General features: G+C 38.9%; 1 protein-coding gene across 2 annotated transcripts; it reads right to left on the bottom strand.

The window, feature by feature from the left end:
- Positions 1–5,291: 5,291 nt before the first annotated feature.
- LOC121514471 (glucoside xylosyltransferase 1-like) lies at positions 5,292–17,012 on the bottom strand. 2 transcript variants are annotated; one of them, XM_041794594.1, is made up of 8 exons: positions 15,557–17,012; positions 14,914–15,006; positions 13,802–13,985; positions 12,338–12,469; positions 11,998–12,249; positions 11,363–11,486; positions 11,037–11,209; positions 5,292–5,457 (listed from the first exon to the last, which is right to left on the bottom strand). In XM_041794594.1, exons 1-8 carry the CDS (start codon positions 15,772–15,774, stop codon positions 5,299–5,301), a joined length of 1,335 nt encoding a protein of 444 aa, XP_041650528.1. In that variant the 5' UTR covers positions 15,775–17,012; the 3' UTR covers positions 5,292–5,298. The 2 variants fall into 2 exon arrangements, with proteins under 2 accessions (XP_041650528.1, XP_041650529.1); XM_041794595.1 differs by lacking the exon at positions 14,914–15,006 and having other exon boundaries at positions 15,557–17,011.
- Between the last annotated feature and the right edge of the window lie 195 nt (positions 17,013–17,207).

The following is a 17,207-nucleotide window of genomic DNA, read 5'->3' as shown; positions in this document are numbered from 1 at the left end:
AATGTTAGACTTTATAGCTAGGCCATGATGTGCACAAATGTCAGGATGCCAGAAAATGAGATAGATATTTTTAGTTTTAGTCTTAGTTTAAGTCTTTAAATGAAATGAATTTTAGTTTTAGTCATATTTTAGTTGTTTCTATCCTTTTTAGTATTAGTCTAGTTTTTGTCATGGAAAAAAAGAATGCCGAAGAACATTTTTAGTCATGGTTTCAGTCTTTGAAGTTAACACTGAATAAATGAAACTGAGACAACAACTTTTCTGGAAATATAGTGAATAACAGAATAATTGCAAAGAGGCAAAAAGGGGTGAAAAAGATGCAAAGATGGCTTAAATACAGCAAAAAGTGGAAAGAAGGACAAAAAGTGGCAAAAAGATTTTGCAAAAATGGCAAAAGGCCACTAGGCAAAAAGTTGCAAAAAAATGTTGCCTGGATGAGCAAAAAGAAATGGGCCAAAAATGGCAAAAAAAAAGCAAATATGGGCAAAAAGTGGATAAAAAAGTGGCAGAAATTGTTAAAAAGGGGCAAAATTTGGATAAAAGTGGCAAAAAAAATTGTGGCAACAAGATGTGGCAATAAGGGATGGAAAAAGTGTTAAAACTGGTTAAAAAGTACCACTAATAAATCATTCTAACATCAGGATTAGTGCTTGACACACTTTTCAGCTCCAAAATGAGGCAACTGTTAGCTAGGATGCTAGCATCAATGCTAAGGAACACACATGCACTGATTTAATCCATAATTCAGAAGGAGAGCCCATGCTTTGGTTTTTCAGGGGCCCAACCAGTCTGACTACAGTAAAGTGAATGAGTATATTTTCTGCACAAACCTATTTAATGGACTTTCCACTTACAGTGTTTCCAGCTTACAAAGGAAATGGTGAATGCAGTGTATGCATCACTTTAGCATCCAGTCCAAGTGATAGTGCACTCACGATGAAGAACTCCATAAAGTTCTCTACACAGGACTGTTTACACCATGTAAACAGCATGTTGATGACTTTGCAATTCCTAATATTGCAAAATCCTTTCTTAGTGACCATTTCCACTCTTTGTTTGGCTATTTGCCTCTGACTGTTTTAACGTATGCCCAGGCTTTAGATTGTTATTGAACATCACAGAGACCAAGTGGTGTAAGCAATAACATGAATAATCCATTGGCAGACTGAGAGAGAGTGAGACCTCAATCACCATTAAACTCAGAAGGAGAGAAACCAGACAGTAGCAGCGCTCACCGTTCGCCCTAAAAACTGAATGTGCTCTACATATTGGAGCTGTAAACATCTATCTTACTGAGTGTCGGGCTTGAAGGTGATCAATAATATCACTGAGCATTTCTCTGTAAACGTAGATCACCTCACAGGAGGAATAAATCAACCCACGGCAAACTGAAATGCATGCTCGCTTAACCTTTTTGTAAATGGGAAAAGAAATAATGCAGGCTTGTTTCACAGAGGTTCTCTATTAAATCATGAACCAAAGCCAACTTCCTTATGGCCTGCAGCAAATCATCCAAAAGTGAGTAGGAGGAATCTGACCTCAGGTTTGGACTGACCTACCACTTAAACCCTTACATTTCCAGGAAAGCTACACATTCCTATACTGTTGCTTTTGGTGCAATAAACAAATTAACTGGCTACCATACAGACCTTTAAGAACCATTACTGTACTTGGTTTCTACTTATGAAACCTAAAACAGGATGATTCCTTCTTATAATACTGAAAACGTTTCCCTCGCTCACTCACATTCTTTGTAATTGCTCTGCAAGAAAAATGAATCTATCAGCTTCTTAGAAAAGAGGCCATTCCAAATTCATCATGCAGATCTCTTGCTTATTCTGAGCACGTCTGTCAATCTGCCTGTGAAATGAAGAGCCAGAGGCTACTGACCCAGACACATCAGCTCCTTTTTGGGCATCTTAACAACACTTTCTGAAGTCTTTGCACTCACACATTAATATTCCTTTTTGCAGCTTGCTGCTGCCTCCTAGGACATGGCTTTAGCCCCGTCTTTGTGTACTTTGAGTGGGCAACAACTACAGTTATGCAAAGTGGTAATGATAGCTGGAGCCAAATGCTTAATAAGAATATGAAATGAGTTGTAAGGCTGAGAGAGTGCACTCAAAATTAAACCTTGAAGAATCTGAGGCAATAATCCCAAACACTAGAATCTAATTCCCCTTATCAAGGACACTGCAGTAGTTCTTTAATTTTTTGGCAATATTTCGGGTCACAAATACTGTTTATTCACTTCAAGACTAACAGGATATGAGCAATGCAAAGCAGATAGACTGGCCTGATTCCTTTTCTGTCATCAGGTGGATCCATCTTACAAAGCTGAAATGTTTGGGCCAATCAGTGTTGTTTGAAGAGAGAAAGGCTCTAAAGGGTGTGGTTGAGTTGTGCTGCAAACCTGTAAACAATGGCTGCTGGTGAAGAGATTAGCCTGGATGCAGCTATAGCAGCAGTTTTTTTAAACCGTGTCTTTATAGTCCTATCTTTGTGCACTGGGGCACAGTCATGTTGGAATAGAAAAGGGCTAACCCAAAACTACTGCCACAAAACTGGAAGCATAACATTGTACAAAATGTCTTGGTATGCTGAAGCATTAAGCTTGCTCTTCACTGGAGATAAGGGGCCTAGTCCAAACCCTGGAAAACAGCCCTATACCCACAGAAATTACTGGGCGCTGCATAGACTTAACTTAAGGGCCCTCCTTGGACCTGATGTAATAATATCAATGCATTAAGGACAAACAATACTTTTGGCACGTTATTGGTATAAACAGGTATGAAAAGTTTTTGCTGCTTTTTATTGTTGATATATCAGCTGTACAAACAAAAATGTTTGTGGAATTTCAGGCTGCACACATGAAGCTAACTCAGCTGAAGTCCTATTCTTCGTTCACCCTCATTCCTTCAATTTTAAAGATTTTTAAGGACTGAATTTTGTTGATTTTTGTTTAGCCTTAAACTTTAAATTGTGTGTTTTAAGGTCTAAGGTTTTATGACTGAACAACATCTAAATATCAATAATAATATCAGTATCTGCTAGGTTGATTTGTATATAATGGCAGATTGGATATTGTCAAAAATCCAACATTGTGCATCCATACTCTGCATTGATTAGTATCATTTAACTACCTTTTAGGACTTTAACTTGTCTCCACAGCCAGGCTCAGGTCAGCTTTGGAGCTGATTGATAATGGTTTGCTAATAGGTCATTAATGAGGTCAAAAGCACCTCCTATTTGACTAGTATCCCAACTTTTATTCAGGTCCTGGCATGGCTGTACAAAGTCTGTTTCTAACTGTAATCCTTCTAAAAACAGTGCACTTTTAAAGGAGAAAAGAAAAAAGTGCATTTTGTTGCTTTAATAAGTCGTAAGTATTTTTGTTAAAATATTTTTACTATCATTTAGGATGGACCATGCCAGCTTTCTTGGACCCCCTAATGTCGCTGGGCCCCAGAAAGCTTTCCCCTTTATCCCCCTTATCAGCCAGATTTAGACTCACCCCTATGACTGCCAAAGCACAATTCTTCACTCCAGGGAACACTCCACAGTTCAGTGCCGGTGTGCTTTATATCACTCCATCTGACACTTGGCATTGGTTATGTGATGTGAGGCTTGCGTGCAGCTGCTAGGCCATGGAAAGCCATTCCATGAAGCTCCCATCGCAGTTATCGTGCTTACATTAATGCCAGTGGAGGTTCAGAAGTCCAGTTATCTTCTGCTTTGTGGCTGAGCTGCTGTTGTTCCTAAATGCTTCCCCTTTCTAATAACATCACTGACAGTTGACTGTGGAATATCAAGCAGGGGTGACATTTCACAAACCTTCTTATTGCAAAGGTAGCATCCATTACAGACTGAAGTCTCTTGCCCATTTAGTATCACAAATGACTGCAGGGCTAGGTGCCTGATTTTCCTCACCTGTGGCAACAGGTCTGATTGAAACACCTGAATTCACTAATTAGCATGTGTGGCCAAAGATTTTTCTCCATTTTAACTATCTCCCATGCAACTGATATGTAAAGTCTATCTGGTTTATCAGGCTAACAGGATGTTGTTCACCAAAGCAAATACTTTATAGCTTATTTGGATGTAAAGGCTAAGTTCAGCCTTATCACAAGCATGCATTTGTAAAAGCATTCCTTCAAATAACATCACAGGCAACCTTATACATTATTTTAAATAAAGGATTTATTCCCATTCATTTTTTGTACATTTAAATGTCAATGCTGGCTTTCGGTAAGATGGATAATAATAGACTGTGTTACAATCATTTATAGTGCAAATTTATGATTAATCATTCTGGAAGCAGATTTAATGGCTCTATAGATGTACATCTTGTTCCAGTCATAGTAAAATGTGTTACATTACTGAAATGACTCTAGTAATACAAAGAACAGTAAACAATGCTTTGACAACTCCCAAACCTGAGTTTACGACACAATAGTCTCAGGTTACATTATAAAAGAAGACATAAAAGTGCTCCCTGTCACACGGATGTCCAACAACAATAAATACTGATCATTCACTTAAGACATCTCAACTAACAAGTACCTTACAATATCAACATCCATGTCCCATGATATACTGCTGTGAAAAACCACCCGTACAAATCCTGTACAAAAACTTATATTAAAACTCTAATAAAATACTTTACCCAGCATCAAGATTTCCCCCCAAAATACCACAAAAACATCTTATCATTGTTTCACTTTAAAGTGGGTTCTCGTAAGATCAAACGACCTTGATTGTCTTGACTATTTAAAAGGGCAGGTTCACAAAGAGTTCATTGTTGTCAGTGACAGCGCCATGACAAGCAAATCCTCTTCTATTGCTATTTACAAAGCATGCTGCTGCTCTAACACCCATCAAGGGTCGTTCTACATGCAGTCTGCTCTTGTTTTGCACCTGATTGTAAAAATGGATGCATTTACTAACCATTTTTACCCCTACAGGACAAGAAGGTACGACAGAGCTTCTAATCCTGTCAGGAATCAGACCTCAAGCGTCTTTCTTATTAGCTATGAGGTCCAAATTCTCTATGTATTTTGCTTCACAGTGAGAGGATGTCTATGACCTGACTGTGTGTTCATCGGACATATTCCAACAAAAAAAGAAAAATTTCCACTGATTACCCACTTCATCCTCCACAGGCTTGATATGTACTTGGTAAACAGAAAATGCTTCACTGTTAATGTGAGTCATTTTTTCATTCATCTCCACTGGAGTGTGTAAAATCCTCCACACCCAGAGAAACATCAGACACTAATTACAGAAGCGATGTCCTGATCATCTCTGTGGGGCATCTTTTTGAACAGACATGATGCTTTCTTTCAACTTCTTAGTAAACAGATGACTGGCTCTGCCACAGTACGTATTTTTTGTGCTTTTCAGTGATTCCTCCAGGGGCTGAAGCAGTGTGGTCTCCATGTCCTCACCAAACTGATACTGTGACGGAGAGAAACACAGAAGTCATGAATATCTGTGCATTTACATTCAAAAGTCTCTGGCATCTAATTTCAGCACTTTCTCCTCCTGACATTACTCTACAGAGACATGAAGTGTGTGTTTTTACACCTGTTACCTCCGTTGACAGCCATCATGGGGCAATAAGAGCTGCATTCAGATCACACAAATGAAGTGCCACATTTGTCACTGTCGGTTCAAGGCAATAAAGCTCTGCATTTAATTCATATCTGTCAATTTGGAGTGTTTGAATTTTGAATATCTATTACCACAACTATACAGACTGGGCTCAGTGAGGCGTGACAGCGCTGTGAGAGCTACAGCTGCAGCGGTGCTGATATGCTTCATTACAGTCTGGTTTTGTGGCCTCAAGTGAAAAGCAAAGATAAAACTTCCAGCTCTTCGTCCAGTAAACATTAGCATCCAATATTTTTGTCATATACAGATTAGAGGTAGAGTTTAAAAAAAGAACAGGCACTGTGCAAACATTTGGTTCCAAAACTTTCAATTTATCAACCAAAAACCAATCTAGAAGAAAAACACACAACTGAGGAAAAATCCAGCAATGTGGGCTAGAGATGTCATGACACCATAATTCTGAATTTTGATAGGATATTGATGACAAATGAGATCTCCTGGATGCCCAAAACTGGCTAATGCATTTCATTTTTGACAAGGTATTTGAGATAGGTGCATAGCATGCAGACAGAGGTACCTCTTGTGCATTAAACAAAATCCTAAAGTTCCTTAACGCTTATGCCAAGGTCTGGGTGTATTTCTAACTTCTTTAGAGTGTAACTGCTGTGAAACAGTCAAGACATAACATTTTTTCTCTGTATCACCGCTCTGTTTTAGCAACAGATCAGTGGAGCTCACTCTCATTTGATTGGCCCTCGCTGCATGCTCCCTTTCTTACAACAATCTTTGCATCTTTGACCTGAAATACAAATGTACAAGTTTTTTTCCTCAGAACTTTAGTACTTTTGGTACCATGGAACTTACAACTATTTAACAGATATTGTAATGTTTAAAGCACATTAGGGAGGGATGCATGGTTTTAGATTTTTGCTGGTACAGCTGATATTTACAAAATAATTTAAGAGATACTGACATCGATCATGATACTTAAATGTAGTACAGACCTAAAACTTCAGTTTTAGGATGAACAAATTAGCTAATTTCAGTCCCTAACAGACTTTAAAGTGTAACAATGGTGATGAATAAAGAAAAAGGCTTCAGCCGACATAGGTCTGCTGGTCTAGCATAAACTCCTGTAACTTATTTGTTTATATGGCCAAAATTTACAGTTGACGTGCAGTTCTGTAGCCAAAATATCACTTGTAAATATTGGCATTCCCTATCAGCAGTTCCTAAACTGGCAGGTAGGGACATATACCTTTAACCATTTTTCCCTCTATACGAATCAGTTTTCATAGCGTGCAACCAAGTTCTTTTCAATTATGTAACAAAAGAATCAGAAATAACATGTATTTGAAAGGTATCAGAACTTTTTACAAGATTTTGAATAAACACAGGAGTAAATTTATAACAAATAGGAAATATGAGAATGATAAATTTATAAAAAGGCCTGGACATAACTCAGCACAACTCTGTGTGCTTTTATATGTGTGCTTAAGTGAAGGCACACATGAAGAGGAGGAGACTAAGGCAGCTTGTCTTAAATCAATCAGTCAGGGATTGTGTTGATCGGGTTTCCAAAATTTTTAGCCTTTGACCCCAAAATGACAATGCCAGAAATGCAACCTGATACTAATATTCTCTTCTACTGTTGGCTTATTCTAATGGCAACTAGCAAACAGCTTCCAAAGACACTTAAGCCAATGTCTGTCAGTAGGACTATTTTATAACCACATGCTGAGCTTCAAAATGAGAGTAAAAGGTCACCTGAATACTGTTTTACTAATTAATGACTACTTAAACAAATGTCTATATCAATTTCTCCAAAAGGTTCTTAGCTTCCAGGGAAAACTTTTACAGTGGAAACAAAGCTTCTGAAAATAAAGATGCCATCTGATTGTTTTACTACAGTAGACCTTTCTTTTATTTCTCCAGTAAATTAAGACGAAATCATTATTTTAAAGCATCTCATTTGACTCCCGTTTGTCCAAGCATCGGGTTACTCAAAGTCCACTTTCTTTATGGTCTTTCATATACTGCAGCAGGCAATAAAGCACCATTAACAGCCTCCTATCGATTTTTATGTGGATGCTGCTGGTGTGCTGTCCACACAGCCATCATGATGTCTCAAACTAGCATCAGCACTAAAAATTTTACAACTCTTCTGTGGGCTTGGCTGGGTAATGGTAGTGCCCTTTATTGCGAGCTCCTCTGCTGGCTGGGAGAGCCTGCCTTGGGAGCTGGGGCTGACTAAGGAGCTCTTGGTGGGATGGAAATGAGTGTTTCCTTCAGAATTGCCTGCTCCAGGCTTTAGGATGCTGTTCTCGAAGGACTGAGTGGGAACAAAGTAGGAGGGGGCCTGAGGAGCTGGAGCAACAGGAAGCACAGATAAAAGCTTCAACAAAATATAGTAACAGAAGATGAAAAGTTCCTCGATAGAACCAGGTTCTTTAAAAATATGTGTACTACAAAGACCACTATCATATTATTAAATATTTAATAAAAGCATTGTTTCAAGGCAATGATAAAGCTCAGCTCACTTCCACCTTGTTCATTCAGTTGGAGTCTGGTATGTGCTGCCATGGATTCAGTATGTGTATTTGTGCTGTCTGAGAGACTGATGGGAGCATGCGGGCCGAGTGCCCCATAATGAAGCCTGCTCGTTTACCTAATGGCTGAGAACATTGCCCGCGCTGATAGTGGCCGGGCCGGGCCCTGTGGCGGTAATGGATGGAGACGAGCTAATGAAGCTTCCCCTGCTCCCTCGATTGCTGCCTACATGTTGACCGGTGTGCTGAAATCAACAAGAGCAGATCGAAGGCGAGCAGCCATCCAGCAGAGAGAGGTCTCCTGCTGACATACTCGCTCACTGATGCTGGATATGTATGGGATTTTTGGGATCTAAAAAGCTCAGTCAGAAGTATAGTGAACTTTCTTATTCAAAGGATTTTCTTTTATTCGCTGGCATGCATTGCTGATGCTCTTAGAGAGCTGTACAAACTAAAACATGTCACTTGTTATGACTGAGAATCATATGAGTGTGCTTTTGTTACTTTTATCATCATACTGCTGCCTTTGGTATGTTTTTTTGGTTGCAGTAAGCTGCTACAATCAAAAAAACATTGTTATTCTCATTAATCTACACTCAGTACCCAACCATGACAAAGTACACAACTATTCTGTGCAAGTTATTTGTTTATTTTACTGAGTTGTCTTGAGTTTTTTGGATCAGAATAAGAAAGAGGAACTCTTAAGGGTGTCAAACTAAGGCCTCACTCAGTTGAACCTCTGAGCCTGTTTCAGACTGGGAGTGTGACACGTGTGACCATGACACGCCTGGATTTTCAATTTGGTTGCATGTTAACAAGTCAGGGCTTTCAGACTGCCTGCATGTGCGCCGTGTCTTGCGCACCTAATATGCACAGCTCAGGCATGGAGAGTTTAGAAATTCGAAGTCTCGCCTATTTTTTCCGTGCACCGCGTGCGGCTATGGACCATATTAGACAGGAAAATGATAAAAGGAGAGCCATATCTACATTGCTGTAGCACATATGCACACAGAATATGTTTACAATGTGTTTCTTGATAACCCTGAGGAAGGCCACAAGTGTAAATATGCCTGTTTGATGAAGTTGTTCTCAGAAGATCTACTTTTAGTGAGACTTTCTGTCTCCACACTGGTAGAATATGTCACAGGAAAGTCAAACACAGTAAGTGCTTTTCTGGTTTGTGCTTTTCAAATTAAAAGCCCGGTTTAGCATTTCTGTAGAGAAACTCCTTCCACTTGTACAGAACGCTCTTGTTTTGAATAGTTTCTGATCTACTTCCTCTACACACTGAATCAGGTAGCTTGGTAGCTTGGTGGATTTATTCAGGTAAAACTTGTGAAGTACAGGGCTTTGAGAGCAGGAAGACTGGGCTGACAGGCAGTAAACTTGACCTGTGTGAAAGCCGCACTGGCAGGAGCCAGAGCAGACATGCTACACGCAAGCAGCAAAACACGCTCCCAGTCTGAAACGGGCTATAGAACAGGGGTCATCAGCTACATTTGTACAGGGGCAAGATTTTGTTTTGACAGACACTGTTGGGGTCATAAATGAACTAAATAAAATAATTATTTTGGTCAAATTAACATATTACAGCTATATAACAGCCCCTACTGCCTATACTATAACCAGCCACAAGGAGATATTTTAGCTCCGTATTTCTGAGGTTTCTGTGTTGTTTATCACTAGGTTTGACACTATATGCTGTGTCCTGATTGGTGAGAAACTCATGCTGGAAATAAGACCTTTCTTTCAAAACTGCACTCTCCAAGAGCCTTCGGTGGAAAATTAATACAACAGAACTGCAGATTAGGACTTCAATGACAAGCATGTGTATCATGTCTACTAGTGATGGCTGACAGGGCTACTTATGTGAGATTTCCCCTTGGCTGGCTGCACACTGCTTTAGAAATGTTAAATTTTCACTGAAGGCATAAACAGACACACAGCCCTCACCAGTTGTTCTAGCAAAGAGAAATCAGGCTGTCACATTGAACCAAGAGGAGGAAATCAAAGGATTTCAGGGTTCAGTACTCCACTGAAAAGATTTTTTAGCCAGTCCCACATACACCAACCTTCTACATGGTTACTTACAATAACATCTAGTCCACATGTGCTAACCAGAGCATACATTATTACACAGCCCAGAAGTCTTGGGATGAATTATTCTTTTATAGTTATTGAATCGTATCATCAGATTAGAGGAAAAACAAAAACATCCTTAATTTTTGCAAGTTACTTAGCTTATCTTATGATCCTGAACAATCTCTGAATTAGAAAGAGAAAGCAGAAATGCCATTTTAGATAGATTAGTTTTTGTCAACGATACTTGGTCATTACAGCAGTGACTTTGTTGAGATGACTCAACAATAGAGATGGAGAGGTGTACACCTTTTTGACATGGTCTGTTTTACAGCCCACCATGCAATGTAACATAAACATACAATCTTCAGTAGATATTCTGGTGATCAGGGCAGGGCTGAGCTGATTTGTCACATTAGGGAGAGCTGAGACAGAATGACGGAAATGTTTAACAGACTATTGATTAAGCTCTGCTGGATGGAAACATCCATGAGAGAAAAGCAATGGCCTGGAGTGTCTATTGATAATGTAAAGACTGGTAAATGTTTCTCCAAATACTCTGACCTACCCTCACAATCTGCATCAAAAGAAACAGAGACCTGTAGTAGCAGAGTCAATAAAAATGATCCCTCTGCAGAGGGGAAAAAAAAGCCCCTTTGCGATTACTTCTATAGGTTATGTCTGAAAGAATAAATAAATTAAACTCAGGAGAAACTTTTGGTTGTTGTAAAAATAAGATCCCATGAGATGGGACTGCCAAATTCTGAAAATTCTGAGTACAGAGGCTATCTCTACCTTTTGGATGGCTTCGTAGACAGCTCGGAAAGCTGGCTGCTTATCATCATGGTAAACTCCCCTGTTACCATGGAGAATGAAGACACCTTCTTGTTCAGCCTGGTGACAGTTGCTGCCGTATATACAGTGGTCTGGACGGTAGTTCCACTGGCAAGGGAACACATAAAGGCTTTCTGTAAACCACAGATACATAATGGGTGAAAAGGACAATAAAACCATTGGAATGATCAGAAAATATTTGATTTATTTTTTATTTCCATATCACTTCATGTCTCTCAATACAGCATTCCTGACTAAAACAATGCTGTGTGGTGGGTTACACAAACCTGGGTTTTGGTTGAATATGATATTTAGAAGGTCCTGATCCCCCCATGTGATATTGAGTTTATACTTCTGGAGAAGGGGCATCAGAATTTCTTCCCACTTCAGTGCAACTGCTGTCATGTCATTCTAGAGGACAAAAATGCATTCATAAAGAGGAGATTCTTTAAAATTTGAATCTGTGAAACAATAACATTACGGGTTAAAAATCCTTTCTTAACCTCTCTGATCAACTCAAAGAAACTGCTCAGTTTCCTTGAAGAATATGTTCACTGTAACTGTTTGGAAAGAACTACAACAGTGACCTCAGCTGGTCAATCTTGGTGGTACAATTATTCCTGAAACCTCTCTGCATTTCTACTTTTATTTTGCACACAATAAACTAAATTTTATACAAAAACTCAGAATATCTTGATTTTTTAAAGAATTTTCCCAGTGGTTTGGGGTTTTTCTTTGCATTAACATGCAAAATTCACAGATTGACAGAGGCCACATCAGAGTACTTTCTTAGAACTTTCAGTCTAAAGTAAGTTCTGATCTGTATTTAGTGTTTTAATAACAATCATTATACACTGATGTATTAAACTTGAAGATGAAGCACATTTTTTGGTACACAAAGAAATAATTCACCTGCAGTTACCTTAAAATATTTCCCCCTGAGGCGTGTCATGTTCATGAGCATGACTCCTGAGTTGATGCCTGTCTTGCCGTAGTAAGGGTGGCGGGCAAAACGGTTATACCAGCCGATGCGAGGCTCCTCATGCTCTGGAGCCATGGCAGCTAACTGGCTCGAATTAAACTGAGAAAGAAGGGACCAGATGACCTCAACTGGTTGCAGGAAAAGGATATCCGTGTCCACATAGAGCAAAGAATCCACCTCCTTCAAGATCAACTGAAAACAGATATAAACTTGTAAGCAAAATTTGCACATATGTAGCTAGAATTAAAATAACAGATAACTTATGTTATTCTAGACATACAGGCAGGAAAAGCCTCTGGGAGGCACAAGGTTTGAAGAGTTTCTTCCACTCTTTTGCATTCTCTTCAGGAAAAGTGATGGGATAGATGGTGAAGTTAAACTTGGTCCGAACTATCCTGGGCCATGATTCCAACTTAAAGAAAAGGGAAACATAAACAATGTCAGTTCATTGAAAGAACAACACATATTTGAACCTAGGCTTCCCTTCAAATGCACCATTAACACGACAACTGCCAGGGTGTCCACACACCTAAAACTACCAGAGGGTAAAATTTAAACATTATAGGAGTGTATTGACTTTCGAAAAGAGTGCTGATTAAGAGAAGCAAGGACAAAGATTAACTACAGAACGAGAACTGGATCACTGTTGGATGATGATCCATCACATCCAAAATCCTCTTGGGACTGATTGCTCAGTCCTAAAATGTCCCCAACATCAGATTCTTGTTTACTCAGTAACATGAGCACTAAAGACGCTTCACAGTAAACAATAGTTTATGACTTCTGATTAGGTAGTGCAGCAATAGACAGAAGGAAGTCTGTGGCAATGTCTATTTTTTTGACTACTGGTGTGAAATAAATAGGGAAAATTAATGCTTTCTTAAGGCCAGCTCAGACTACATGAATTCAGCCAGATTTTGGCACAACTGCAATATTACAGCTTATCGTCAAAGGCTGGCCCGATTTTGGGTGTTGGAATGACAGTCTTGTTGTGTAACATAATTAAAGATGCGGCCAAGACGCCCCATGACGACAATTCAACAAACTAGCATGCCATAATTTGACAAAATGACACCCTGACCTGATGCCAATGACCTGAATCCTGTTGCCTACCAATAGGAGAGCATTTGTGCTTATGTTTGATTAATCCCCCAGTCCATTATGTGTCCATATGGCGATTTTCTTGACATTTTATCAGATTCAAACCTAAACTTCTATTTGAAGGACATCCGGTTGATGATGTCCTCCTCCACATCAGATTGAGTCTATAATTATTTGTTATTTCTTCTTGCCAGAGCAAAAGACCGCTCTTATCACACAGATTACTTCTTTTGTAGCTATGATTGACACTCCTTGACCTGCCCCCCTCTGATGACCGGTGAACTTGCACATGATGAGTGGTCAGGATTAAACGTGTAGTGTGGCCAGGCTGTCGGCCAAGACACAACAAGAGTTTCATTGCATAGCCTCACATGGTGCTGTCATGGACACAAACAGGTTGTAATAACACCAAGTGCTACACAACAAACTTTCAGGACAATTCGGACACTGATAGACTTTTAAATTATGTTAGTACAAAGTTAAACACATTTTAAAAATAGCTTCCTATTAATTTTAACAGATGGCAGTTATAGTATTAAAGTGAAAACTGTATTAAATCTAGGTTGACATAAAAATGTTTATACATGCAGCATGACAGAAGGTTTTCTAGAGAAGCGCTCTGTTGATGAGAGAAAACACTTACAGCATTCCTGAAGCTGTCTTGTAAGTCGTCCTCAGCAAAGATGTAAAAGTGTAGAGGCTTTTTGCTGAGGAGAACAGCAGACTTCAGCATGGTGAGAGTCTCCTCCAGCCTGGGGCCACAGGCCACCACAGCCAGGTGACTTCTCTCATCACTATGTCCTTCGACTGCAGAGCCTGACTTCTCTCTAAGAGCAAATACAAAGTAACAAGAATATTAAAAATTAGTTTAAGCTCACTTTACCTTAAAGCACTCACAAGTTCAAGTGAAAATAAAGTGATGAAGATATCTGCAGACATTTTTGATTGGTCCTCTGCTCTGTAAGGTGGGAAATTCAGTGAGTTTAATGAAAGGATCATGCATGCTTTGGGATACCTCCAAGCACTCCATGTATAAAATTTGGGAATAATTAATTCAACCAGTTACACATTCAAAGTTCATGTTGCCCTTAACTCCGCCCGTAACTCCTCCTTCTGTTTACAAGTCATAATACTTCAGCCTATCTACAAAGTTATAATAAAATTAAATAATTTTGCACAGGGTTAAAGTTTCCCTTCATTGTACAAGAGAGATTCAAGACAGCCTCAACATTTAATATCAAAACTTGGACTTTGTATGAAAAAATACTACCCTGCCTATGACTGTTTTACTGTGTGAAGGGCTGAAGATGATAAATAGGATCTGTGATAAGATAGCTGACAGATTTAATGGAGTAAAAGTAAGTGTGACTCTATGACAAGTAAAACAAAGATTTAAGGAGAAAGTTAAGGTACCACAGCATTTTTCCCCAGTTTAGCACAGCCTCAGTTGCATATAATCACAAGATGGCTTTTAGCTACACATCTTATACTTCTGCTTGTTTTGTGAACCCCGAGAGTAAGTACAAAGTACCCTAAGAGGCAGCAACGGGCATGGCTTTAACTGTAAACTAGAGGTGGAAGGATAAATGCTTCTTTTTTATTTATTTACTTGTTTGCCAGTGAAGCACTTTGTGTTGTATGAAAGGTTATATAAATAACGTGTGACTGACTGAACTGGTAGAGATATCTAGAAGTTAAAATCTGTTTACTGAATGAAAAACATTGCCATTTTTAAGATGCCAAAATCAGTCATACCTAAGAGATGATCCAAAAAAGCAGTTCACTCCACAAACATCAGCAGGCAGTCTCCAATATGGATTCCAGTAAGAAACTGACTGTGACTTACACCTGACAGAATAAAAACATCATCTTTGGATCCTGAGCATCAGAATTTGCTTCTTGACTATTAAAACTCTTTATTTGTAAGATTAGATATGTCCTTAAGTGCCCCTACAGTGAGTTTAACAGGTGGTGGTGCTTTTAATCCAGCAGAAAGCTAATGAAGCATAGAATTAACGTTAATGGATGATCTACTGTTATCTTGCTAGCTAACAGGTGGCAAGTTAGGTATTAAGTTTAAACAAGATGTCATTAGTTATCATGAACACAAAACTACACAAAACATTCAAACAAGACAGCTAAAATGAAACCATGAATACAATTTTCATGTGTAGTCTGTAAAAACTATATTCCTAACAGCCTAGTGGCTAACAAAACTAGCTATGTTTCACAGGTCAGTTAAAGCTATTTCCGTTAGCTTTAGCGAGTCAACATTTTTATTTCTCAAACTTAAAGAAATCGCAAATATGTCGAAAACTAACTACTCGAGAAAAAACACTACCATACTCAGCCTTTAGCTGAAGTTATGCCTACGTAATATAGTGGCTAGCTAAGCTACCTGTTAACTCCCCCTTGACGCTCGTGAAGGCCTTCCAGTCCTGGCATTTTCCTGAGAAGGTACCCGGTGTCATGACTGCTTCTGTCCGCTACCCTCTGCTCCCTCAGACCCCTGCTGTCGCTGTCCTCCAATGTGGAGGCGAGCTGGCTGAACACATACAGCAGTGAAAAGAGGGTGAAAAGCAGGCACAGGAGAAATGCGTGAAGGTAGCATCGCATTTTGTGTTAAGAGTCTTAAGCACTAACTAAACATTTTTATCTATTATTGCTAGCGGCCGATAAGCCGGCAGTGTACTAATCTATCAAAGGGTGTAAGAGAAGAGGTAAGCTGAGGGCACTTTCGGTGTTGACACTTTTCTGCCCCACCCACTTCTGATACACGTGTGTTTTGTTTGATCAGTCATTTGTCAGTACAGGTGTGTACATTTGACAGATACATTACATTTGTATTGGTGCTAAAAGTAAGGAAGCATGCAAAATGTCGACTGTTAGGGTAAAAATTGGGATGCTACTCTTACTAGTATTAATTTGGGTTTAAGTATTGTGTGAAAATTAGAATAAAGATCATCTCTGGTACATTTAGGGTTTTTTAAATATTTCACTTTTACTTTAGGTTTGTACGTTTTTGTGACAGTCTTGGAAAACTTTTTACAAAGCAGTCTCATTTACCTTTCAAAGTGCATTCAGAAAATATTTAGACCACCTTCACTTTTTAAGATTTTTCTTGTGGTACAGTCTGGCGCTAGAATAGTCGAAAATATATACTTTACTATATATATTTCATTAATCTACACTCAGTACCCCATCATGACAGAGTGAAAACAGAATCTGATAATTGTTTTTGTTTTTTGCAATTTTATTTAAAAAAATGAAATATAACTTGAAATATAACTATAATAAATATAACTATAACTGTTAAAAAAATTGACCGGACATTATTTAGAAAGAAACTCACCTCTCTATAGAAGGCCCAACACCCGACAATGCATATCAGAGCAAAAACCAAACCATGAGGTCAAAGAATCCTGTCTCTGAGCTCAGAGATCTGAGCTCGTCTGCTGCACTTAAAGGTTCCCAGTGGCAAAGTGGCCTCCATAATTCTTATACATTGCCAGTGAAAAAGTATCTGCCCCCTTTCTGATTCCTGATTTTTTTTGCATATTTATCTCACTTAAATGTTTTGGATCATCAAATCAATTTTAATAGCTCACTAAGGCAACCCAAGTAAATACAAAATGCAGTTTTTAAATGATGATTTTATTTATCAAAGGGAAAAAATCCAAACCTTTCTGGCCCTATGTGAAAAAGTAATTGCCCCTGTTGTTAAATCATGAGCTAACTGTGACTAACCACAGTTCTTGGAAAGCTGAGTTCAATTTCACTGGCCACACCCAGGCCTGACCAGATTTGTTGAATCAAGTAATAACTTAAATAGAAGCTGTCAGACAGAGTGAAGTAGGCTACAAGATCTAAAAAGATACGCATCATGCCACGATCCAAAGAAAATCAAGAACAAATGAGAAACAAAGTGATTGAAATCTATCAGCCTGGTTAAAAAGCCATTTCCAAGACTTTGGGACTCCAGCGAACCATGGTCAGAGCCATTAACCACAAATGGAGAAAACTGGGAATAGTGTTGAACTTGATGGTCT

This window comes from Cheilinus undulatus, linkage group 9 (genome assembly GCF_018320785.1).
Source record: "Cheilinus undulatus linkage group 9, ASM1832078v1, whole genome shotgun sequence".
Lineage (NCBI taxonomy): Eukaryota > Metazoa > Chordata > Actinopteri > Labriformes > Labridae > Cheilinus > Cheilinus undulatus.
Note: the sequence above shows the minus strand (reverse complement) of the source record. Positions and strands in the feature narration are given on the sequence as shown.

Excerpts from the sequence above, each read along its gene's own strand:
- LOC121514471 (XM_041794594.1), bottom strand. The coding sequence starts at position 15,774 with ATGCGATGCTACCTTCACGCATTTCTCCTGTGCCTGCTTTTCACCCTC. Across the intron at positions 15,007-15,556 it reads CGTCAAGGGGGAGTTAACAG|GTGTAAGTCACAGTCAGTTT; the intron begins GTAGCTTAGCTA and ends TTATTCTGTCAG. Across the intron at positions 12,250-12,337 it reads CCCAGAGGCTTTTCCTGCCT|TTGATCTTGAAGGAGGTGGA; the intron begins GTATGTCTAGAA and ends ATCTGTTTTCAG.